This window comes from Ornithorhynchus anatinus, chromosome 11 (assembly GCF_004115215.2).
Source record: "Ornithorhynchus anatinus isolate Pmale09 chromosome 11, mOrnAna1.pri.v4, whole genome shotgun sequence".
Lineage (NCBI taxonomy): Eukaryota > Metazoa > Chordata > Mammalia > Monotremata > Ornithorhynchidae > Ornithorhynchus > Ornithorhynchus anatinus.
Genome location: NC_041738.1, coordinates 7,893,473 through 7,917,519, shown reverse-complemented (window position 1 = coordinate 7,917,519; position 24,047 = coordinate 7,893,473). Strand labels below are relative to the sequence as shown.

Below are 24,047 nucleotides of genomic sequence, written 5' to 3'. Positions count from 1 at the left end.
AAGTATGACCTAGTGGAAATAACACAGGTCTACGAGTCAGAGGACCTGGGTTTTAATCCCAGCTCCGCCACTTGTCTGCTGTGTAACCTTGGGCAAGTCACTTCACTTCTCTGTGCCTCAGTTACCTCATCTGTAAAATGGAGATTAAGACTGGGAGTCCCATGTAGGGCAGAGACTGGGCCAACCTGATTACCTTGTATATACCCCAGCCTTTAGAACAGTGCTTGGCACATAGTAAGCGCTTAACAAATACCATTCTAATTTTTATTATGAGGGACAGGGACTGTGTCCAATCTGATTATCTTGTATCTACCCTAGTGCTTAGTACGGTGCCTGGCACATAGAAAGCTCTTAACAAACACCATTAAAAAATTGAGGGGTGACAATGGGAAGTAAATTAAATGGATGCTGATTACCCAGGCTGGCAGTTATCTGAACAGTGTCTATTTCAGATCACGGGAAAATGAGTGAACAAATCGGTAGAAGCCTCCGCACCTGTGTCAAATTGTCCTATGCCTGCCTAAATCCGAATTCCTTGGGGAAGGGGCCAAAGGGGCAACTGAGGGTCTTCAGAGGGTTGAGGGAAGGCTACCCAGATTGGGGGTACCCTTTGCCCCACCGACAGTGGTCTTGGTGGACTTTATCAAACACTTACTATGTGTTAGTCGCCGGGGTAGATTTGGGATGATTGAGTGGGAAATAGTCCCCATCCCACCCAGAGTTCCCTCTCTAACTGACAGGGACAGCAAGTATCATTCATTCATTCAATTGTATTTATTGAGCACTCACTGTGCGCAGAGCACTGCACTAAGCCCTTGGGAAAGCACGATACAACAATAAACAGTGACATTCCCAGCCCACGACGAGCTCACAGTCTAGAGGTGGGGGAATCTTGTCCCCATTCTACAGATGAGGAAACTGAGGTCCAGAGAGTTTGAAGCAGCGTGGCTTAGTGGGTAGAGCACGGGCCTGGGAGTCAGAAGGTCATAGGTTCTAATCCTGGTTCCGCCACGTGTCTGCTGTTTTCTTTGGGCAAGTCACTTCACATCTCTCTGCCTCAGTTATCTCATCTGTAAAATGAGGATTAAGAGTGTGAGCCCTATGTGGGACAGGGATTGTGTCCAGTGTAACTTGAATTTACCTCAGTACACGGCATAGAGTAAGTGCTTAACTAGTACCATCATCATGGCAATAATAATAATGATGATGATGGTATTTGTTAAGCACTTACTATGTGCCAAGCACTGTTCTTTCAAAGTCACCCAGCAGGCCAGGGACGTCCTCCCTCCTCCCAGTCCCGTGGAAATAGCCTCCATTGATACAGGTGAGCCCTCCACTCTGTGCCGCTCTGTGCCACAGCGGCATCCGGGCAGGGCAAAGCCCGATTGTTCAGGCCAGCTTGCCGTCCCACATTCAAAGTTTGCCTTCCCCAGGGGCGCCTTTGTTGGCTCCGACTCCACTTCGCCTACAGTAGCTGCAGAAACCCAAAGTTTTCCCGCAGCAGCGGGAGCAACGGGCTGAACAAGAGCCCTTTGTTACCTAGGCAGCGTCTCTAAAGTCTGCCGTTCATAAAAGCTAAGCTGGAAGAATGGAAATTCTGACTCGCCTCAGATACGGAGGAGACTTTTATAGTTTCCAGTAGCTCGGGGGGGGTTAGATTTGAAAAGTTGAATTTCATCACATGTTTTAAGTTTGGCGTGGGTGGGGAGGGAGACACGGTATTTTTAGAAGGTTAAGGAAAAAAAACCTTCTTTCCCGGCTACCATTTCCCGCCCCCCTCAACAGATGTTTCATCTCAATCCTACCTAAACCTCAAAGTGAAGTGGTCGTCAACCTTATACTCTCGCAGAGAAAAAAGGGATGAAATGCCAATTGTTTGGCAGGGTGCTTTTTTTCCCCTTCCTTCTCTCCCCATAACCACAACTAGTCTTTGAGGAAAAACTGCAATAATAAAGCACAGAGCTATGCCGGGGCAGGGGTGGGGATGGGGCTGGATGGAGCGGGGAAGGGGGATGGCTGAGCCATAGAAAGCATTCTGCTCTGAAGTAGCTCCTAAAGCCCAGCTGCTGAGACTCCTCAGAGGAACTCTTCCTTCCTTCCTATCTTCCTCCTTCCTTGTCTCTTTCCTCACTCTTTTTCCTCCTCATTCTCTTCCTCTTCCTTTTGTTCTCTTTCTCCTCTTCTAACTTCTCTGTCTCCTCTTCCTCCTCCTTCTTCCTTCCTCTTCCTTCTCCTCTTCATCCTCCTCATTCTCCTTGTCCTCCTGCTCCTCTTCTTCCTTCTTCCTCCTCCTCTTCCTTCTTCTCCTCCTCCTCCTCCTCCTCCTCTCCTCCTCCTCCTCTCCTCCTCCTTCTCCTCCTCCTCCTTCCCCACTTCATTTTCTTCATTCCCTTCTCATTCTCTTCCCCTTCATCCTAGTTGGGAGAGAAGGGTCCTATCAGCGAATTCATTCCCTACACAGAGTGATTGGGCCTCCAAGCAACAGAAATCATGAGACAGAGGGCAGATAACCACTCAGAGGAGGGACATGAACAGTTCAGCACCCAGAGGAATCAGCATCTCAGCAGGGTCCAGGGCCCAGCGCAGTGCTGAGAAGATCAAATGGATTCCCTGGATCTTGGAGCCACTCTGACAATGGAGCCACTCCGGGAAGACCTAAGCTCAGAGGTCACTACCCTTCCAGGGAGTCTGGGAGCTGGGGGGCTTGGAATTCCAGGTTGAGTCACTTGCCTGTGGGCTGCATCTTATTTGGCCATTTTGTAAAATGGGTGTTGTGGCAAGCTTCTCAATCTAGCCTTCAAGTTTGCATCCTCTTGCTCCTCGTTGCTCTTTAGACTCCAAAACTCCATTAGGCTGAGACAGAATGCCCATGGTGAATTGCTTGGCTCCTTCTCGCAGAACACAGGGAAGGTAGAGTCACTAATGAAGATCTATAGAACCCAAATCCTGGTGGGCCTGGCGTAGCCTCCCCTCAAATGTCTACTGTGGGTGGATGAGATTGGTGAGAATCAGTCAATTATTCGATTATTTTTACCAAGCTCTTATTATGTGCAGAGCGCTGTACTAAGTGCTTGGGAGAATATAATAGAGTTGGTAGACACGATCCCTTCCTTGGAGGAGTTTGATTGCTCTGCTCTTAGTAAGCGCTCAATCAATATCAATGATTGATTGATTACAATAAGCAGATCCTTTTAAGCCTCATCCATAAAGAACAACCCAAGCTTCTTTTAGACCCTCTGTTATTATTACTAATAATTATTACTAATAATAATAACAAAAGCAACAACAATAATAATAGTGGTATTTGTTAAACACAATATATGCCAGGCACTGTTCTAAGCGGTGAAGTGGATACAAGCAAATAGGGTTGGACACAGTCTCTGTCCCACGTGGGGCTCACAGTCTTAATCCCCATTTAACAGACGAGGCAACTGATGGATAGGGAAGTGAAGTGATTGGCCTAAGGTCACACAGCAAACAAGCGGCCAAATCAGGATTAGATCCAGGTCCTTCTGACTCCCAGATCTGTGCTCTCTAGACCATAGTGCTCTAACCAGAAAGGGCTTGTAGAGTCATGGCAGATCTGGAAATCTAGGTTCTGTTTCACTTCCCGTTTGCCATTCTGAATGTTTTCCTCTCTCAAGTAATAATAATAACAACAGTAATAATAAGAATAATAGAGAAGTAGCATGACCTAGTGGAAATAGCAAGGTCATGAGGGTCAGAGGAACTGGATTCTAATCCTGCCTGCTATGGTGACCTTGGACAAGTCACTTCACTTCTATGTGCCTTAGTTTCCTCAACTGTAAAATGGGGATTAAATACCTATCCTACCTCCTACTTAGACTTTGAGCCCCAGGTGGGACAGAGACTATCCATTCAGATAAACTTGTAGCTACCCCAGTGCTAAATTAAGCTGTATCATATGCCTCACAATTAATAATTGTGGTATTTGTTAAACACTGGGGTAGAAAAGGTATATGCAGATTGGATACATTCTTTTGTTCCAAACAGAGCTCACAGTCTAAATAGATGGGAAAACAGGCATTGAATCCCCATTTTGCAGATGAGGAAACTCAGGCGCAGAGAAGTGGAATGAGTTGCCCAAGGACAAGCAGCAGGAAAATGGTGGAGGTGGGATTAGAATTCAGGTCCTGTGACTCCCAGGCCCGGTCTCTTTCCACCAGGCTTCCATTTTTCATGGCTTTGTGGGGGGTGCCAGTTGTCAGCCGTTTCCAGAGCATATTGTCCTGGCTGCCATCTGGTTCTCGAGGCAGGGGCAGGGAATGCTATTAGATGGGGTAAATGGTCCATATGAAAGTGACAGTTTGCACTAATGCTAGGCGCTCTGAAATTAAACGATAACGCTCACCATAGCAGATTGCATCTTCATAATATGTCTTCTGAAATGTCCGATGATCAAAGTCAGAGCCTCTGCTCCTCCAGGTATCTGCCCAAACTCTCCCTAGACGGGGCTGGTGCCCACAGTCTCTTTTCTCTCTTTCTTTCCTCCTCTTTTTTAAAAACTGGAGGAGTGCGGTGGTGGAGGGGGGGGCAGAAATCTTCTTTGATCTCTGAGGAGAGGAAAAAAAAAGTCTGTTCTGTTCGGGCTTTTGGCTAACACAACAAACAGTGTTTAAAATTTAACTTTGCTTAATTAATTAGTAATTCTGTTTAATGCTGTCTGATCTCCATCCAAAAGGTATTTTGAAGCTTGAGAGCCGAACATCAAAGTGTTCTGGGTGAGGATGGTCAAGTAATGCATTTAATCTGGCAGTTGCTGGGGGAGGCGCTGAGCCAGATCGGGTGCTAATGGGAGGATAAGCGGAAATCTGGTCAATGGGTAGCAGAAGGCCCTTTTTCCGAGCAGGAAGAGGGTAGAGATAAGGTTTTCTCCCCCTCTAGACTGTGAGCTCACTGTGGGCAGGAATGTGTTTGTTTGTTGTTATATTGTAATATTAACAATAATAACTGTGGTATTTGTTAAGCGCACCCTGTGTTCCAGGCACTGTACTAAGCACTGGAGTGGGTACAAGCAAATTGGGTTGGACACAGACCCTGTCCCATGTGGGGCTCACAGTTTCAGTCCCCATTTTACAGATGCACAGAGAAGTGAAGGGTCTTGCCCAAGGTCCCACTGCAGACAAGTGGCGGAGTCAGGATTAGAACCCTTGACCTCTGACTCCCAGGCCCGTGATCTATCCACTACGCCATGCTGCTTCTTTAATTGTATTCTCCCGAGTGCTTAGTACAGTGCTTTACACACAGTAAGTGCTCAATAAAAACGATTGAGTGAATGTTTCAGGCAGATGAATCTGTTGGTGGACAGCCGGTCAATCAATCAGTGGCATTTTGTGAGCGCTTCCTATGTGCAGAGCACTGTGCTAAGGACTTGGGAGAGCAGATGGATGGCAAACATCAGCATCATCTTTTGCGCCAAGAATTCATCGAAAAAACGCACTCGTTTCTCACCCGCCTCCTGGCTCCCGACCCCTATATCCACCCCAATTCTCTTGTGTAGAAAGGAACATCGTCATCGACGGTATTTATTGAGCACTTACTATGTTTAGAGCACTGTACTAGACAGGTAATCATATGTGCTGATGGTAACAGGAAGGGATCCATCAGGTCCCAAAGAGGCAGGGGGCCCTTAGGGCTGATGACATTGTCCCTGGAGAATCATCTGTCAGGGATGACACCACAGTGACGTCATCAATCAATTGATCAGTCAATCAGTGGTATGAATTGAGTACTGACTGTGTGCAGAGCACTGTCCTATTGCTTGGGAGAACACAATGAAGTTGTTAGGATCCCTGCCCATTGAGGAACTTAGAATCCTGGCACTGTGAGCTCATGTGGGACCTAATTATCTTTTATCTACCCCAGTGTTTAATACAGTGCTTGGCACATCATAAGCACTTAACAAATACCACTGTTGGTATTATTATTATTATTATTATTTCTTAAACTTGTAAGAAAGAGTAGTAACTAAGAAAGTAAGTACTGAGTACTGCTTGACCTCATTTCTTCCTACTCCTATTGTTTTGAAGATGGGTGAGCTTCTCCCACTGGATCAATAATACTAATAACTATCCAGGACTGTGGGCAGTTCCAATATTGGTCAGATCCATGGTCCATCCATCCCATGTTCTACCTCCAGCAGTGGCATGGGAGACATGGAGGAAGTGTTTGTTTGACCCCTAATCACCCTGCAGCAGCTTCCTGGTTTCCAATTTGGGCTTCCCATCGGGTGGCCCCCGTTGGCCCCCTCCGGCAAAACCCGTCGAGGAGACTCATGTGGTGACACACGAGTCCCACCTGGCGGGTGATGTAATGTGATGAAATCATGGGTACCATTTTGCAGAAGTGTGTGGTTTTCCCGTGATCCTAGAGCAATTCTTCAGAGGGGTCCCTGAGGCTCGGACTTGGTCCAGGGTCTCCATGTGCCCCTTTTTGATCAGTGTGAATTCTGGAGGAGGGTCTGTACCTCAGGACCCTGTGGTCGGAGCACTTTAAGGCATTCAATCAGCTCTGTCCCCTCTACTGACCCTCACCTCTCTCCCACTACAATCCAGCCCTCACTCTTCTGACACCACCATGCTTGTTGTGCCATCCTCTCATCTCTCTTGCCGTCAATTCCTATGCCCTCCCTCCTGTGTGGACCTCTCTCCTCCTTCACATTCAGAAGACCCCTGCTCCTCCCATTTTCAAATCCCTTCTGAAATCTCACCTCCTCCAGGAGGTCTTCCCTAACTAATCTCACATCTCCTTGCCCAGTTCTATTTTTCCTCCCTACTACTTTTCCCAAGTATTTGAATACTAGGTATTTATCTCACCCTTGTCCCCTCACAGTACTTACGTATACATTTTTCCAGTCAGCTGATTCCTCTACCTATAGTTTAGTTTAATGTCGGTCTCGCCCAATAGATTACAGTACTCTGCCAAAGTAAGCACTCAGTAAATCCTATTGATTGAGTCATGACAAAAGGCTACTGAACACCAAAAATAAATAACTAGATCTAGAAGCTTCTGATTTCTTGGTCACAGGCTGGCTGAAAATCAGACTGGCTGGTGTGAAATGGAAAACTGGCTACCTCTTGCAACAATGCCATGAGAAGTAGCATGGCATAGTGGATACAGCACAGACCTGGGAATCAGACGGTCTTGAGTTCTAATCCAGGTTCCTCCACTTGTCTGTTGCGTGACCTCGGGCAAGTCATTTCACTTCTCTGGGCCTCAGTTACCTCATCTGTAAAATGAGGATTGAGACTTTGAGCTCTACTTGAGACAGGGTCTGTGTTCAACTTGAATTGCTTGTATCCACTCCAGCGCTTAGTATAGTGCCTGGCACATAGTAAGTGCTAGTAAATACCATCATCATCATCATTATTATTATTATCAGCTTCAACTTTCAGCAGAGACAAATAGCCGGCTCCCCATTTTGGCCCTGGGCCCGGATGAGTGTGAACCTTAGGAGCTTGTCTAGAGAAAAGTGAAGCCTAGAGGGACATGGCTCCAGCTCAGCTTCAAGAGACCCTCCCTTGGGACAGGGACGCTAGGGCATCTGGCTGCGGCTCCCCTGAACCCACTTGTGCCAAAGTGGCTTTCAAAGGGAAGCCGCACTCCACGGCGACGATGAGGTGCTGTCCCAGTCCACTTTATCAAGTGAAACTTGAATGCCGACTTCCGAGAACCGAAGGTAGTCTGCTGATAACTTGCCTTTGAAATATGGGTTTGGTTTAGATAAGCCCGGATACCTTCCCATCTAGACTTTCCTGAGGCAGGCAGATCTCTGAAGGCCCTTTTGGAGAGAAAGGGGAGGGTTCGCGGACGGACGTGGGAGTGGCTGCCAATACTTGCTCACGCTTGGTCCTCGGTCTTCGAGGGCACAAAGAAGGATCCGAGACTTCCCGACGTAGGTGTAATGAAACCAAAGCTTTTCTGGCCCCAGGGGAACCTGTCAGGTTATCCCTGAGGTGGGATTTTTTTTCAGGGGTATTTGTTGAGTGCTTTCTATGTGCCATGCACTATACTCAGTGCTGGGGAAGTTACAAGGTAATCAGGCTGGACCCAATCCCTGTCCCACAGGGGACTCACATCTTAATCCCCAATTTACAGATGAAGTAACAGAAGTCCAGAGAAGTGAACTGACTTACCCAAGGTCACGCAGCAGACAAGTGGAGGAGCTGGGACTAGAATCCAGGTCCTTCTGACTCCCAGGCCCTTGCTCTATCCACGAGGCAACGCAGTGCTCCGTACACAGCAAGCACTTAATAAATACTGTTACTACTACTGACTCACTGCAGGTGTCCAGCCAGTTCTGAGCGATTCCCAACAGGGCTGAAAAGATCATAAATCTAGGCTTTTTGGTCCATGGCTCATGGATGCCCGTCTGCTTCTCCCAAGCCCCGCCTCACTTGCCCCGTCTCCTCAAAACCCTTTTCGCCCCTGCTCTCAAAATGCTGAGACCTCCATCTGCCCAGTGCAGGGAAAACAGGTAACCCAGGACTCTCTGCTGCTCTCCTTGTTAATTTTTTCCTCCTTTGAATATGTCTCAACAGTCGCTTTGCCCCCGGAAAAGGCCGACACATTTGGGAGTGGAGACGAGAAGAAAAGGGAAATGGAGAGTGAAGCTGGCTCCGGTCCCAAGAAGCAGCTCAAGTTTGAAGTAAGTGTAAACTTTGAATCTCTCATCATCAGCCAACCGATCATTCAGCGGTATTGACCGATCGCCGGCTGAGTGTGGAGCACTGTACTAAGCGCCTGGGGGAGCCAAACGGCCAGACGCGTTCCCTGCTTTCAGTTGAACAGAGGAGTGACAGACAAAAATGATTTTCAGCGGAAGCAGGAGGAAGAACAAAGAAATAACAGATAGTAATGCAAATCTAAATACTAAAAGAATGACATAGCTGATTAGTAGTAGTAATGGTTCTTGTTCAGTGCTTATTCATTCATTCAATAGTATTTATTGAGCGCTTACTATGTGCAGAGCACCGTACTGAGCACTTGGAATGTACAATTCGGCAACAGATAGAGACAATCCCTGCCCAGTGCCGGGCTCACAGTCTAAGCGGGGGAGACAGATGGACAAAAACAAGACAACATAATCACAATAAATAGAATCATATGTAGCAAGCACTGTTCTAAGCACTGGGGTAGATAGAAGTTCATCAGGTTGGACACAGTACCTGTCCCACTTGGGGAATCACAGTCTAAATTCCCATTTTATAGGTGAGGTAACTGAGGTACAGAGAAGTAAAGTGACTTGCTCAAGGTCACACAGCAGACTTGTGGCAGAGTCAGGATTAGAACCTATGAACTTCTGATTCCCCGGCCCATGTTCTATCCACTAAGCCACACTGCTTCTCTAACTCCAGGCCAATTGTATCATCTTTGAGAATTGCCTAGATTAACCTAGCAAAATCTGGGACTGAATCACTTTTCCCTGAAGAGAACTGGCATTTCTAGGGCTCCTGGGGGGTGGGGCAGGAGACTAAGACCAAGTGTGAAGGGACCAACATTTTCTGCCCACTGTCAAACTCCTCATTCTTCAAATCAAAGCTTTCTAACCACATAAGCTGAAGGCTAGGAAATAGAAAAGCTTTCATTTCACAACCGGATATAAAGGAATGCGCCAGTAGGCCAGATGGAGGAGAGCTCTCCACCTGAGGAGGACGTGATTGAGCTTTTAGAGGCATCGTGTGTGTTTGTGTAATGGAAACTGCGTCTCTGCTGAGGAACTGAGCCGTTTGGCGGTTATCAGATGGGCTCCTTACAGCCCGGAGAAGGTGCCTTTGAACTCAGCGTGAGATGGGGGGGGGGGGGTGCGCTGGCTAATCGCTGTCGGGAACCGGTTTCAAGTCGGCAGATGAACCGGGTATCGGGCCACTCTTGAGGCGATTTGGGGCTGCTGATTTCTCCTGGGAATGGGAACCCCGTCGGTGGTTTGCCGTGTGCCACGTGGTGACTCTGGGGGCTGGGGGGGGCCAGTTTTGGAGGTGGGGGCTGATGCTCCAGGGAACCCCAAATTAGAGCCACTCTGGCTTCACAATCTTCCTATCCTTCTGCGACAAATAAGGATTCGGCCAGCGGAGACTCAGGTATTGTGTCTACCAACTCTATCGCACTGTCCTCTCCCAAGTGCTTAGTCCAGTGCTCTGCGCTCAGTAAACACTCCATCGCTACCATTAATTGATTGATCGTCTGACTGGGCCATCCCTTTATAAACCAACGCTGCGTTCTCTGCCCTCTCCTTAGGAGTTGCAGTGTGACGTGTCGGTCGAGGAGGGTAACAGGCAAGAGTGGACCTTCACGCTCTATGACTTCGACAACAACGGCAAGGTCACAAGGGAGGTAAGGCCAGCCCGGCTGACCGAGACCGGCCAGCCTGCCAACTCAAACACCGGTTTCCTCAGGGCCTTCGCCTCCAACAAGCAGCCCGCCTAACAAGGTTGGGTTTGCGGCATTTCAGCTTGACTCCCGAACAGAGAGCAACCTGTTCCCCGAGAGAGATCTAGGGCAAGAAAGAAATGCGGGGTGGGGGTGGGTTGGGCAATCATCCCGGCATTTCGAGGAGTTTTGGAGACCGCAGCATCTTCCAGCAAACTGGCTGGCTTGAGACTTGTGGCTGTATTTTGTCTGGGTTCTTCCCGTGGCGACTCCAGCTGAGTTAGCCAAAAAAGCACAAAACTTTTGGGCATTCTTTTCTGAGGAGTACTCATTTATTGAGCACACTTAAAGGGTGATGCGCTGTGCTAACTGCTTGGTAAAGTACACCCGAAATGTAAGACACGTTTCCTGCTCATGAGGAGTTTACAATCTAATGGGGGAGATGGACAGAAAAAGTTTGACCCATAGTAGAACCAGAATAAGTCACTGAAAGTAAAAATGACGTGGCCTTGGGTTTCTGCTAGTTTTCGGCTCTCTCCTAATCGCATAGGTGAAACGAGATTATTTCTATCCAAGTGTTGTTAAGCGCTTATTATGTGCCAGACACTATACTAAGCAATAGAATAAGATATAAGCTGATCAAGTTGAACCTAAAACATGTCCCATATGGGGTTCACAGTCTTAATCCCTGTTTTCCAGATGAGGGAACTGAAGCCCAGAGTACTTAAGTGACTTCCCCAAGGTCACACAGCAGACAAGAGGAGGAGTCAGGATTAGAGCACGAGCTGTATCCTCAAGGCCACATTATCACTGGGCTTTTTATTTTTTATTTTTAAAGAAAAAAAAACCTCTCAGAGACATACATGGAGTTACCCAGAGAATGAGAAGGGACTGCTACCCAAGGCAGAGGACAGGAAAGCATCCAAATGCAGAGGATTTACCTTTCTGACTGGAGAGGGATAGCAGGAATGGTGGGCAGAGAGGAAAGAGCACTGCTCCATCTATTTTTGGCCCTGGCCTGGCACCTCAGAGATGGTTATAAATACCCAGCTTCCCTCTCTGCGCTTTGGCCATTCTCCACCCCATTCTGCCATGAGGGAAGGGAAGGCAGTTGGGGTTGGGGGGGTGGCGTCTCAGCTGTTCCCTTCACCAAGTCTCCGATCCAGGCTTCGGACAAGTGTTAGGCCCAATTCTGATTCGGGGAAAATGCCACTCCTCTTGGGCTGGAATGGCGTAGGGGATAGAGCACAGGCCCAGGAGTCAGAAGGCCGTGAGGTCTAATCTGGGCTGCGCCACTTGTCTGCTGTGTGGCCTTGGACAAGTCACTTCACTTCTCTGTGCCTCTGTCACCTCATCTGTAAAATGGGGATTAAGACTGTGAACCCCATGCGGGATGGACTGCGTCCAACCCGATTTGCTTGTATCCACCCCAGCGCTTAGTACAATCCCTGGCACGCAGTAAGCGCTTAACAAATACCACAATTATTATTATTATTTTGTCTGCATCCTGGTTCTGAATTCTTAATACTGGCTAACTATCGTGTACTGGTGGTATAGTGGAGGCAGCCCCTATAGGGGGCATGCTGATGAAAGAGCCCTCACCCCTTTCCCCCTCCTCCACATCCCGGAGACTATATACCACTGAGGCATCGACTTGGGGGTTTTTTGTATTTTTTTGTTTTGGTCTTTGTTGCCCGGGGCTCAGTGCTCCGTTTCATTCAGCGGCAGGAAACCGCAGCTTCCTGTTGGAGATCCGTGATTGAGCTCAACAGGCAGAACTGAAAGTTCTTCTGGGTTAAGAAATTCCAGGGCCTCATTCCTCCCAGGTGGATTCCTATAAATTCCGGAGCCTTAAGGCGAACAGGAAGGTTCCTAGAAGCCAGAAACAACGGCGAGCTTTCCTGGCTGTTTTTCTACTCTTCACCGTGAACCCAAATCTGATGATTCCAGAGATGGAGTTTAGAATGGGAGAGATTTGGCAGTTTAGCATTCTGAGGAAGGAATATTGCCATCTGGGTTGCTCTAGTCAGTTTTTCAGCAGCATGGCGTAGTGGATAGACCAGGGTCTGGGAATCAGAAGGTCGTGGGTTCTAACTCCGTAAAACAAGTCACTTCACTTGTCTACTCTGTAAACTTGGGCAAGTTACTTCACTTATCTGGGCCTCAGTTACCTAATCTGTAAAATGGGGATCGACACTGTGAGCCCCAGGAGGGACTGTGTCCAACCTGATTTGCTTGTATCCATCTCAACGTTAAGTATAGTGCCTGGCGCAGGGTAAGTGTTTAACAAATACCACTACTATTATTATTATTATTATTACCTAGTCTTCCCAACAGGGTAATCTGTGGGGAAAATCCCTACATATCCTCTGCATATGGTGTAGTAATGATATCAAGAGGATCTTTCCTGAGGAGAGTTCTCATGACATGTTTTGGCTGCAACACAATGGCAGAACTGGCCAATGTTCTTCCAACAGTATATGACTGTTTGTTTAGAACAGGAATCAAATCCGGAAGAAGATGGGATTGGTTGTGGGCAGGGGGACATGGGATGAGTCCTACGGTGGGAGTTTTCCTAAATGTGGAGTTCCACAGCTACAGTGCTTGAGCTTAGTGTATAGTGCTTTTTTTAAAAAAAAAATGGTATTGGTTAATTCCTTCCTTCCTTCATTCAATTTATTCATATTTATTGAGCTCTTACTGTGTGCAGAACACTGTACTAACTGTTTGGGAGAGAATAACATAACAATAAACAGATACATTCCCTGCCCACAACGAGCTTTCAGTCTAGAGGGGGAGACTGACATTAATATAAATAAATAAATTACAGATATAACAAGAGCTTATTACGTGCCAGGCACTGGACTAAGCGCTGAGGTAGATCCAAGCTAATCAAGTTGGACACAGTCCATGTCCCGTGTGGGACTTGTAGTGTTAATCCCCAATTTACAGATTAGGAAACTGAGGCCCAGAGAAGTGTCGGGACTTGTCCAAAGTCACACAGCAGACAAGTGGAGGAGCAGGGATTAGAAGCCAGGTCATTTTGACTTCAGGCCCATGGTCATTAGGCCATTCTGATTCTCTTAGCATGTAGTGCTTACCATATAACAAACTTTTAAGACAAATATCACTATGATTTGCTAATAAGATGGAATAAGCCTTATCGTCCTACTGTTAAACTCCAATCAGTGCTTGGCACATAGTAAGCGCTTAACAAATACCATTATTATTATTATTATTGTTCAATCAGTCAGTTATATTTATTGAACACTTACTGTGCAGACTACTGTACTAAGCACTTGGGAGGGTGCCATAAAACAATAAAACAGACACACTCCCTGCCCATAATGAGTTTACAGTCTAGAGGGGGAAAGAGACATTAATACAACGAAATAAATTATGGATATGTAGGTAAGTGCTGTGGGGCAGAGTGGGGTTGGGGGATGAATAAAGGGAGCAAATCAAGATGATGCAGAAGGGAATGGGAGAAAAAGGAAATGAGGGCTTAGTCAGGGAAGCCCTCTTGGTCTAAAACTCCATTTTCTTTCAATATAAGCATTTATGATGGAAACCAAAGGCTGATTCTTGCCTCAATCCCAACCCCAGGATATCACCAGCTTGCTCCATACCATCTACGAGGTAGTCGACTCTTCCGTCAACCACTCCCCCAGCTCCAGTAAGACTCTGCGCGTGAAGCTCACGGTGGCTCCGGACGGCAGTCAGAAGAAAAAGAGCGTTTTGCTGAACCCCAGCGGTAAGAGAGAGGTCCCAAAATCGAATGGGTTTCTCCTCGGTCTCTTTCGCGGGCTAGATCGCACTCGCATTGGCTTGGTCAGGTCTGTCAATCAGTTGGATTTAGAAGCACCACACCAGTGGCCTGGGAGAATGCAAGAGAATCGAGACCCCTACTTCCAGACCTCAAGGTGCTTACAATCTAATGAATCAGTTTAGAGGAAGCTGCCACCAGCCATATACCGTTTAGCCTCCCTGCTTTGTCAGAGAAGGAAAAGAAGGGGATTTGTGGCTTTATTTTCTGTAGCCTTATCTTATCTCAACTCATGTAAGGGATAAATTCATTCATTCAATTGCATTAATTGAGCACTTACTGTGTGCAGAGCACTGTACTAAGCACTTGGGAGAGTAGAATATAACAATAAACGGACAGATTCCCTGCCCACAACGAGCTTAGAATCTACAGTCATATCTGTAATTTATTAATTTATGTCACAGACAGTCTGCCCTTCTCTAGACTATAAGTTCATCATGGACAGGGAATGTGTCTGTTCATTGTACTGTACTCTCCCAGCGCTTAGTACAGTGCTCTGCACACAGTAAGCGCACAATAAATGTTATTCAATGGAGATGAAAAGTTTCAGAGGCGCCCTCAGCGGCGGATTAGCTTCTGCAGAGAGGCATTTCGAGCTCCTTTCAGACCAGACAGTGAGACTGCCCAGTGCCTTACTGTGAGATTGTCGGTCCCGGCCCAAATCCCTGCTAACTCCTCCCTTCCCTGGCACAACCCCACTCGGGCCTTAAGTCAGTCTGGGAGGCGGCTTCCCGGAACAGACAGTTCCTGGTTGAGAGCCTACTTGTTGTGTGATGAACGTTGTCCCCTGTCAGTGTGCTTCCGGTCCAGCCTGAGGTGTCTTCCCCTAGCCCTATGCCCCCTTCCCCCCCCACCCTCCCCCAGCCCTGAGCAGGTCTCCGGGCTACAGGTGCGGGGAGCCAACGGTACCTAGCTGGTGCCACCCAAGGAGAGGCTTGCCTCGAAGATCTGGCCCCGAGCCTCGGGGGATTAAATGCAGAGAAGACTGTTTTCCTGTTTTCCCGGGACAGATTTGAAGAGTGCCAGGCACCGGATGGAGAGCAGAGCCAACAAAGAGCCAAGGAGCAGCGAAAAGAAGCAGCGGGCTTCCCTCCGGTACGGAAATCACCCCGAGGGCCAGGAGGAATAAGCGGTCCTGGGCAGGGGGGTTGGGGGGAGGGACTGGATCTCTTTCAACTCACCTAAGGGCTGAATGTCTGTGGAAAATTGGGCCATGTAGACCTGGGAGAGTGGGCTGGAGTCCAGCCCTGCTGTTCCTTCCTTGAAGAGCACTGGACGAGGGTGTAGAGATGGGAATTCTTGGGAAAGGGTGTTGGGTCGGACAGTCAGTCGATTGTATTTATTGAACACTGTGTGCAGAGCACTGTACTAAGTGCTTGGGAGAAGGCAATAGAACAGTATAACGGACACATTTCCTGCCTCCAAATAGCTTCCCGTCTAGAAGGGGAGACAGATATTAATAGATATTAATAGGAGCTGGGAGGAGAGGATGAATAAAAGGAGCAAGTCAGGGAGACTCAGAGGAAGTTGAAGGAAAGGAAGAGCGCTTAGTCAGGGAAGGCCTTTTGGAGGAGATGTGCCTTCGATAAGACTTTGAAGCGGGGATATGAGGGAGGGTGTTGGATATGTCGGATATGAGGGAGGGTATTCCAGGCCAGAGGCAGGACGTGCGTACAAGACAGGATGTTGGGGGTGGTCAGAATTCAACAGCAGCCCTCAGCCTGAGTCGATTCAGAGTAGAATATGACCGATTTACCTTCCACCAGGTTCCCGGCTATGGGGGAGTTCTGCGGGCTACGCGTGTCAGACACTGAGGCTGTCCCAAGTCAATCAGTCCATCAATATTTATTTACTGCTTACTCTGTGCAGAACACATCTCTGCTGTGTGACCTTGGGCAAGTCACTTAACTTCTGTGCTTCAGTGTCCTCATCTGTCAAATGGAGATTAAATCCTATACCCTCTTACTTGGACTGTGAACTCTATATAAGACAGGGACTGTGTCCAACTTGATCTTGTATCTATCCCAGCACTTAGTGCAGTGCTTGGCACAAAATAAGCACTTACCAAGTACCATTTAAGAAAATATCAGTTATTCAATAGTATTTATTGAGAGCTTCCTGTGTGTACAGAACTCACAATTGAGAGAGCGCCACTGAGTGAGTAAACATGATCCCTGCCCTCCTGGAGGAGATGGGATTTAGTTTTCTCCTCTGAACAATGAGGAGACTCATCTCTTGCCTCAGAGTTATGATTCTGGATTTGGAGATAGGTTCCATTTAGGTAAGGTGGTATGCAATAGATTTTTCACTGGGTCCCGCTGCCTGATTTCTGCTAAGACTTGGGGGTGTGGGGCAGTGTCCTTCTTCACAGCTGGTCTGTCCGGGCTTTGGTCTCATTCCCATTTCCATTCTCCCTCTCTCAGGGCCCAAGGGGACAGCCACCTCGAGACGTCTGATTGCAACCGCCATTGTGTCGACGAGAACATTGAGAGGAGAAACCACTACTTAGATCTGGCGGGGATCGAGAACTACACGTCAAAGTTTGGGCCAGGTGGGGCAGCGCGGTGGTCCTTCTGGTTCTAGGATTTGTTCTGTCGATGGTACTTATCGAGCGCCTACTCTGTGCTGAGTGCAGTACTCGCCTCTTGGGAGAGTACAGTTGAGTAAGGAGACAATTTTTTTTTTATGGTATTTGTTTAGCGCTTACTCTGTGCCAGAGTACAGTGGTACTAAGCACTGGGGAAGAAGATACAAGATAATTGGGTTGGATCCAGTCCCTGCCCCACACAGGGCTCACAGATTTAATCCCCATTTTACAGATGAGATAACTGAGGCACAGAGAAGTGAAGTGACTTGCCCAAGGTCACCCAGCAGACAAGTGGCAGAGCCAGGATTAGATCTGAGGTCTTCTGACTCACAGGTCCAAGCTCTTTGCGCAAGGCCACGCTCCTCAAGTTGTAGCGGGACTCCTTGAGATGAGCAGGAGCAGACAGTGTTGCCTGGGCATCAGGTTTTGTATGCTCTAGAGAAACAGGAGAGTCTAGTGGAAAGAACACAGGACTCTCCCATTTACCCGCTAGGTGACCTTGAGAGAGTCCCTTTAAGTTGTCTGTGCCTCTGTTTCCTTATCTATAAAATGGGGATTCAACATCTGATCTCCCTCCTATTCGGGCATTTACTCTCTTCTCCTTCAAAGTTTTACTGAAGACACATCTCCTTCACTCTAAGCCCCCCCTTTCTTCTTCTCCCACTCCCTTCTGCGTCACCCTGACCTTCTCCCTTTGTTCTTCCTCCCTCCCAGCCCCACAGCACTTATGTCATTTATTTATCTGTATTGGTGTCTGTCTCCCCCTTTCTAGATGGTAAGCTCATTGTGGGTAGGGAATGTCCCTGTTTATTGTTGTATTGTACTCTCCCGAGCACTTAGTACAGTGCTCTGCACACAGTAAGCGCTCAGTAAATATGATTGAATGAATGAAAGAATACTTAGCTGGGGAACCCCGTGTGGAACAGGACCCGTGTCTGACCGAATCGTCTTATAGCTACCGCAGTGCTTTGTACAGTGCTTTGTACAGAACTTGACAAATACCACTTTTTAAAAAATTATACTTATAGATTTTGTTCTCCTGGGCCCCGCACTCATGGATAATTGGGAATCTGGCCAGACTGGTCGAAAATATTAGAAGTCCTATAAATTCATAAATAAATTATTTGAGCTATGAATAAATTCATGGCTGAGCATCCATACAAGGTTATTAGAGGAAAAGCTGGGGATGTGCGCAGACCCATTCTGAATCGCAAGGTGGTCGTTCAGTTGGGTAACAATCTTTCGCTTGCTCCAGACCATCTTTGGCCATTCTGAGAGACAGAGCACTGAGCCACACGGTCCATGGGTCTGATGGCCTGATGAAGAATGAGCTGGTGGCCTCATGGCAGAGCCTCAGCCTTTGCCGTCTGAGGAAAGCGGCTGTTCGAGCCGCGCGGCCCCTGGTTGTGGGATCTGTCCCTCTTGGGGGCCGATGGCCCAGTCAGTCAATCAATCAATCAGTGGTATTTATTGAGGTCCGACTGTGTGCCGAGTGCCGTACTAAGCACTTGGGAGAGTTCGGTATAACAGAGTTGGTAGACACGTTCCCTGCACACAACGAGTTTGCAACCTACAGGGGGAGACGACAGTCAGAAGACGTCCCTCCCAGGAAGCCCTCCAACCCCAGCCCTGGCCTTCCCGTGCGGGCCGATCTCCCTGGGGACTGACCCTACCTGTCGTTCCTCAGGACCCCCGCCGATCGCCCCCAAGTGCGACCCTCCCAGCAGAGGCTGCCTCCCGACCAGATCCCGCTCCCAGGAACCCGAAGCCCTCTACGCCCCGCACCGGCAATCCCAGGGCCCGGAGCCCGGCCTCTTCCATCTCCTCGACGCCTCGTACGCCAAGATCGCCGAGGTCCATCAGCGCCTCTGGAGCAATCAGGAAGCCGCCAAGCACTTCGGGAGGTCTCCCAAGGTCCAGGGTAAAATGGTGGGCTCGGGCCCGCCCGGGAGGGTCGCGAGGAGCAAGCAGGCCCCGGGGGTGGCCGTGCCCGCGGCTTCCCCCTCGGCTCGCCTGGCCCCGGCCCCGGCCCACCTCCCCGGCCTGGCTCCCAAGAAGCACAAGCAGAGAGGGAAGGAGAGCCAGCAGATGTGCAGATCCTTCCAGCCCCCGCGGGGGCCGCTGGCCGAGAAGGAGCACGCAAGGGACTTGGCTACGGTCCTCCTCTACGAGGGCCAGGCGGGCCAGATGGTTCAGAGACACGAACACCACCACCACCACGAACACCACCACCACTACCACCATTTTTACCAGACCTGAACCCACTCCCCCTCCCCCCCGCCGCTCCCCAAATGAAGGAATCCCCCATCCTCCCTCCCCGACCCCCTCGTCCGACTCCTAAGCCATCATTCGAAGAGTTATCGTTGTTTTTATCGTTGCTCCACTGATACTCATCTAGCCTCTATTTTAGAAATCACGTGGAACCGTGGACGTTCTTATTTATATGTCGTGGAAACGGCCCAGCTGAATGGCCGGTGGACTCTTAGTGGCTCGGGAGAGAAAGAGCAGAGGTAGGCTAAGGGGGTTTGGAGTTGCGGTTTGAATGCAGGTCATGAAAGCACTTCCCAGACCAAGCTGGCGTCCATCGGGTGTTCGGAAAAGATCCCGCGGGTGTCACCCGCCGGGGACGGTTAGCTTTCTTTTCTTCCGGACGCCGGCCTCTGCCGGGACAGCAACGTTTCAGGGTCTGACCTCCAGGGGTCCTCAGAATTCCCGAAAATTCCAACAGCTGCTACCTCTAGTGTGACCGGATTTTTGTTTGTTTTTTTCTCCTGATTGTAATGTGCTCCAAGGGACTTCCGGATTCTGGAGCCCTAATCGTGGAGCACTTTGACTTCCCTTGATACGAACTAATGACGACCCCGAAACGTCGGCGGCCACACCCAGTAGCCTTTCCATCTTTCCTCTGGACTCCGATTTCTCTCCTGGAACCAGTACCGCACGTCGTGCATTGGACACGCTTTTAAGCACCCCTTCCCTCCTCTCTCCTTCAATCGGTCAACCGATTAATTCATCAGCGGTGTGTATTGAGCGCTTACTGTGTGCGGAGCACTGCGCTAAGCACTTGGGAAAGCCCAAAAGAGCAGGTAGACACGGTTCCCGCCCTCAAGGACCTGACCATCTAGCGTTTGTTCCTGTCTGTGTTTGTTCCTCGCTTCTTGTTTGGAAAAACCACTGCAGAAGGAAAAACCTTTGGGAAAGGAGATGGTTTTTCGGGCTGGTTGCCACTGAGAATCGGAGCTATTCCCTGTATTTATGCGACGGCGGTTTCTCCTTCTGAATCTGTTGTTTTGACTGAGAATGTGGAAATCCTTCCTTTTAAATGTTGCTAAATATAGATTATATAATATAAAAATATAAGTAAAGAAATCTATGTATATGGATAGCAGCTGGTCTATCTATATATGTTTATATAAATATACACCCTCTCAGGTAAATTTTTCTGTGTTGAGAAATCTGTGGTTTGCTTATCCTAGGTCTGGGTGAGGAGGACGACTTTGGTCTAGAGTGACATGGGCTGGCTTACGTGGGTCTCGGCTTCCTCCCTAGCTTCTTCCCGACAGCCGTCGCTCTCGGTTTGGCCCTCCCAAATCGCCCCCATACTCCTGGCTTCCGTGAGGAGCAGCGTGGCCTAGTGGAGAAAGCACGGGCCTGGATGTCACAGGGCCTGGATTCTAATCCCGGCTCTGCCGCTTGCCTCCTGCATGTCCATGAGCAAGTCACTTTGCTTCTCTCTGCCGCAGTTTCCTCCTCTGTAAAAGGGGGATAAAATAACCATCTCCCTTCTTCTCAGATGGGGAGCATCGTGGGGGACGGGGACGGTGTCTGACCTGATTATCTTGCGTCTACCCCAGCGCTTAGTGCAGTGCTCAGCACATAGTAAATGCTTAACAAATACCACAATCATTTTTATTATGATTGTTCCCAAGCAGCAGTTCCCGAGTTGTCTGGAGACCCAAAGGAACCCCTGGGAGGTGTCTGATGAACTGGGAATTCGAAAAGGTCGAGGTCAAGTAGGGCAGGCGGCAGAGGAGGCGGCGGCCCTCGGAATTCTTGTACTCTGCAGAACCCCCGGGAGCACTGATGTGGAGGATGAGGGATCCTGCGGAGTGGAGGAGGAGGAACGGGACGAGGAGAGGACCCCGCTCTGCTGACGGGAAGGAGCTGGAGCTTAGGCCCCTCTGCCTCAGAACTTGGTCCCTCCCAAAACTCCCCTGGGCTGTCGTTGTAGCTCGGGCTGTGCCACTGACTGAATCCTTGGGAGGCCTCGTTTTCTCTCCCATCTTCATCAAGGGAGTGACCATTTGCGATGTCCCCCCACAGCTAGTGAGAGGGACAAGGGTGGTCACCTCGGTTTCTGTGGCCCCGCTGTGAGTCAAAGGTCAGAGAGTCCAGCCAGGACCTCGGTGGGTTCTGCTCAGCTGGGCTGGGTTCTGGCTGGACGATGGGGAGCGAGCGGCCTGTAGGCCGGCTGGGTCCTCACACTTGCCGATGGGACTCAGACGAAATCCGGGAATCCGGCTCCTGAGGAACGGGGCCAGAAATATTCAGTGGTCTTATTCTCAAACTGAGGTGTTTTTGTGACAACCGAGGCTCAGCTCGCCTTGATGTTTCTCACGTCATTCGAGAAAGCGCAGTGGATTTCTTTTGGGATTCCCAAGTACCCTCACTGTCCTCCCTCCTCTCCCCCACATCAAGAGATACTTATATGCAGAATTTTCCATTTAAAATGGTCTCCAATGTGGGTGTCTCCGTGGAGCTGGACCCATAGACGCCTAATTGGCTGCTAGTAGATCACTCGTTTTTGATGTATATATAATGATGGAAGGCGTAGGAAAAAAATAGCATTTCCACGTCAAGTAGAAGGAATAAGCTTATTTATATTCTAGTGTTAACGAACTCTGATGTATTCAAGTGAGTCCGCATGCAAACACACGGGTGTACATTCCGCCTGACAGGGTGTCTGTCATGCTGTTGTTCCTGGAGACGGACTGGGAAGGCTTTTCCCATTTCTTCAGCACATTTGCCAATTAGGATCTGGGGGGAGAAGAGCAACCCCCCAATCCCCAGCCCTCACCCCCTATGGTGCTGTTGCTGCCTCCACCGCCGCTGCCTCCCTCTGTCATTTTCATCCTAAATCACCAATTCTTTCAGGGTGCAAAGCCCAAACCAAAAAGAATAATTTGAAAATGCCAAGCTAGGTGTTTCTATCTTCTGAGCAGATGGGAAGTCAATAATGAAAATATTAAAAGCTCTAAACCTTAGAGAGATCTCGCCAGAGACGCTACCCAGAATGATGATTGGAGCCCTTCGGTCTCCCCTCCGAATTTCAGCCCCGGTCAGAGCAAGGGAAGGCTAATGAAGGTGGACTCCTGGAAGGTAGCTTCATGGGAGAGTGAACCTTTTGAGGTTCCTTCTTTTCCTGATCCAGAAGATCGAACGGGACTGTCCCTGGAAACGGATCCCGTCATCACCAGCTTCTGCGAACGCTCAGAATCGAATTTCCATGGATCCCCGCCCAAGCTTCCGCCTTCTCCGCACGGACATCTCTCGGCCAGCGCGGGATGCGTGTTTAGACATCCTTTCCGTTCTCTGCCTCCGTTGCCGTATCCTCACTAATGTTTGCTTTTCCATATTTTGTATAGACAATAGAGATGAGTTTGACTAAATGCTTTATTTATTTAATAGCAGAACTGTGCCAAGGGAGATGCCTGTTAATTAAAGTTTTACTAGTTCAGAAAATCTCCCTCTCTCTCTCTCTCTTTTCCTCTTTCAGGGTGGATTTCACCGGGGGCATGGATTCTTTCTTGACTAGCCCCTGCTCACTGGGTCTCTGATTTCTGGGCCACAAAGTCAATTTCCTTCAGTTCCCTTCCCATTATCATCTTTTTCATCAACATTGTTAGTACTAATTGAGTGCCTGCTGCATGCAGAACATTGTACTACTCAGTTGTGTTTATTGAGCGCTTACTGTGTGCAGAGCACTGTATAACAGAGTTAGTATACACGTTCCCTGCCTAAAAGGAGAAGAAGAAGAAGTTATAGTCCCAGTTCTCGAGGATCTTAGCCACTAAAAGGGAGGACAAGCCAAAATGAATTTATAAATATGTAATAAGAAATAGAATGTTCATAAAAGCAATGAGGCCTCATGGTAAGAATGAGGACCTGGGAGTCAGAAGACCTGGGTTCTAGTCCCAGCTCTGCCACTTGCCCACTTTGTGACCTTGGCCAACTCACTTCCCTTCTCTGGGCCTCAGTTCCCTCATCTATATAATGGAGATAAGAAACCTATTCTCCCTCCTACTGAGGCTATGAGGCCCATGTGGGACGGGGACTGTGTCTGGCCTGTTTGTCCTATATTTACCCCGGTGTTTAGTGGAGTGCTTGGCTCAAGTAAGTGTTTAACAAATGCCATTAGTATTATTGTTGTTGAATACACTTCAGTTGTCAGAGAGGTTCCACAACGAGGCCTTTACTTCACTGGAAGTCAAATGAAAGTCGACCCTTCATGGAGGTTCTGCCCGGTGCTCACGTTAACCCCCTTTTCTTCGACCCCGGCCTCTCCCGCTCCACCCTCTGCCCTCTTTAAACTTTCCCCGACTTCCCCACCCCCATCATGGCTTTTCAAATTGTCTCTCTAATTTCCCATCTTGCTCTCCCATTGCCCCTGCCCTTGGAGTTAGTGCCACAGAGAAGGCTGGCATTATAAAGTCAAAAACTAGAACAGGGTGTCAGTTTTAAAGCAACGTGAGGGCCCTTCACTGTACTTGAAAACTTCTTAAGTCAAGGGCGGCTGTCACTCTGGGTTGAAGGTTGTATGTCCGGTAAATGATTCTTTTCCAAAGATTAAGGGGGGGTCTCCTCTGTGATCTCTGATCGGTTGTCAAAGCTGAGTGCCCCAAGGGGGACTCAGGCTAGCTGAGGTCTCTGATGTCCTTAACCTCTCAATGGCTTGTCTGTGCAGCTGAGCTGTTGACAGGAGACTCGAGAGCCACTTAAACCTGTTAGCAGCCTGGCCTTGTCATAGGAAACTGAAGAACAAGGGACGGAGAGCTGCCATTTTGGTGGGAATTGTTCGGTTGCCTTAGGTCGCTGCAGGTGAACTGGGTGGGGGCAGGGGAGGAAGGTGTCCCAGATACCAGGACCCGGACTGTGCTGATAGCCAACCAATCAAGCAGCCGATCAATCCATCATATTTTTGGTTGCTTACTGTGTGCAGAGCACAGTACTCCGCTCTTGAGAGAA

General features: G+C 48.8%; 1 protein-coding gene across 1 annotated transcript in view; it reads left to right on the top strand.

The window, feature by feature from the left end:
- NKD1 (NKD inhibitor of WNT signaling pathway 1) overlaps positions 1-20,461 on the top strand; it is an 86,988-nt gene extending 66,527 nt beyond the window's left edge. Inside the window, exons 5-10 of the mRNA XM_029074389.2 lie at positions 8,562-8,668; positions 10,258-10,353; positions 13,996-14,143; positions 15,226-15,310; positions 16,639-16,766; positions 18,490-20,461. Coding sequence (XP_028930222.1) covers positions 8,562-8,668; positions 10,258-10,353; positions 13,996-14,143; positions 15,226-15,310; positions 16,639-16,766; positions 18,490-19,061 — 1,136 coding nt within the window. The 3' untranslated portion in view covers positions 19,062-20,461. The remainder of the gene's footprint in view (positions 1-8,561; positions 8,669-10,257; positions 10,354-13,995; positions 14,144-15,225; positions 15,311-16,638; positions 16,767-18,489) is intronic.
- The last annotated feature ends 3,586 nt before the right edge of the window (positions 20,462-24,047 follow it).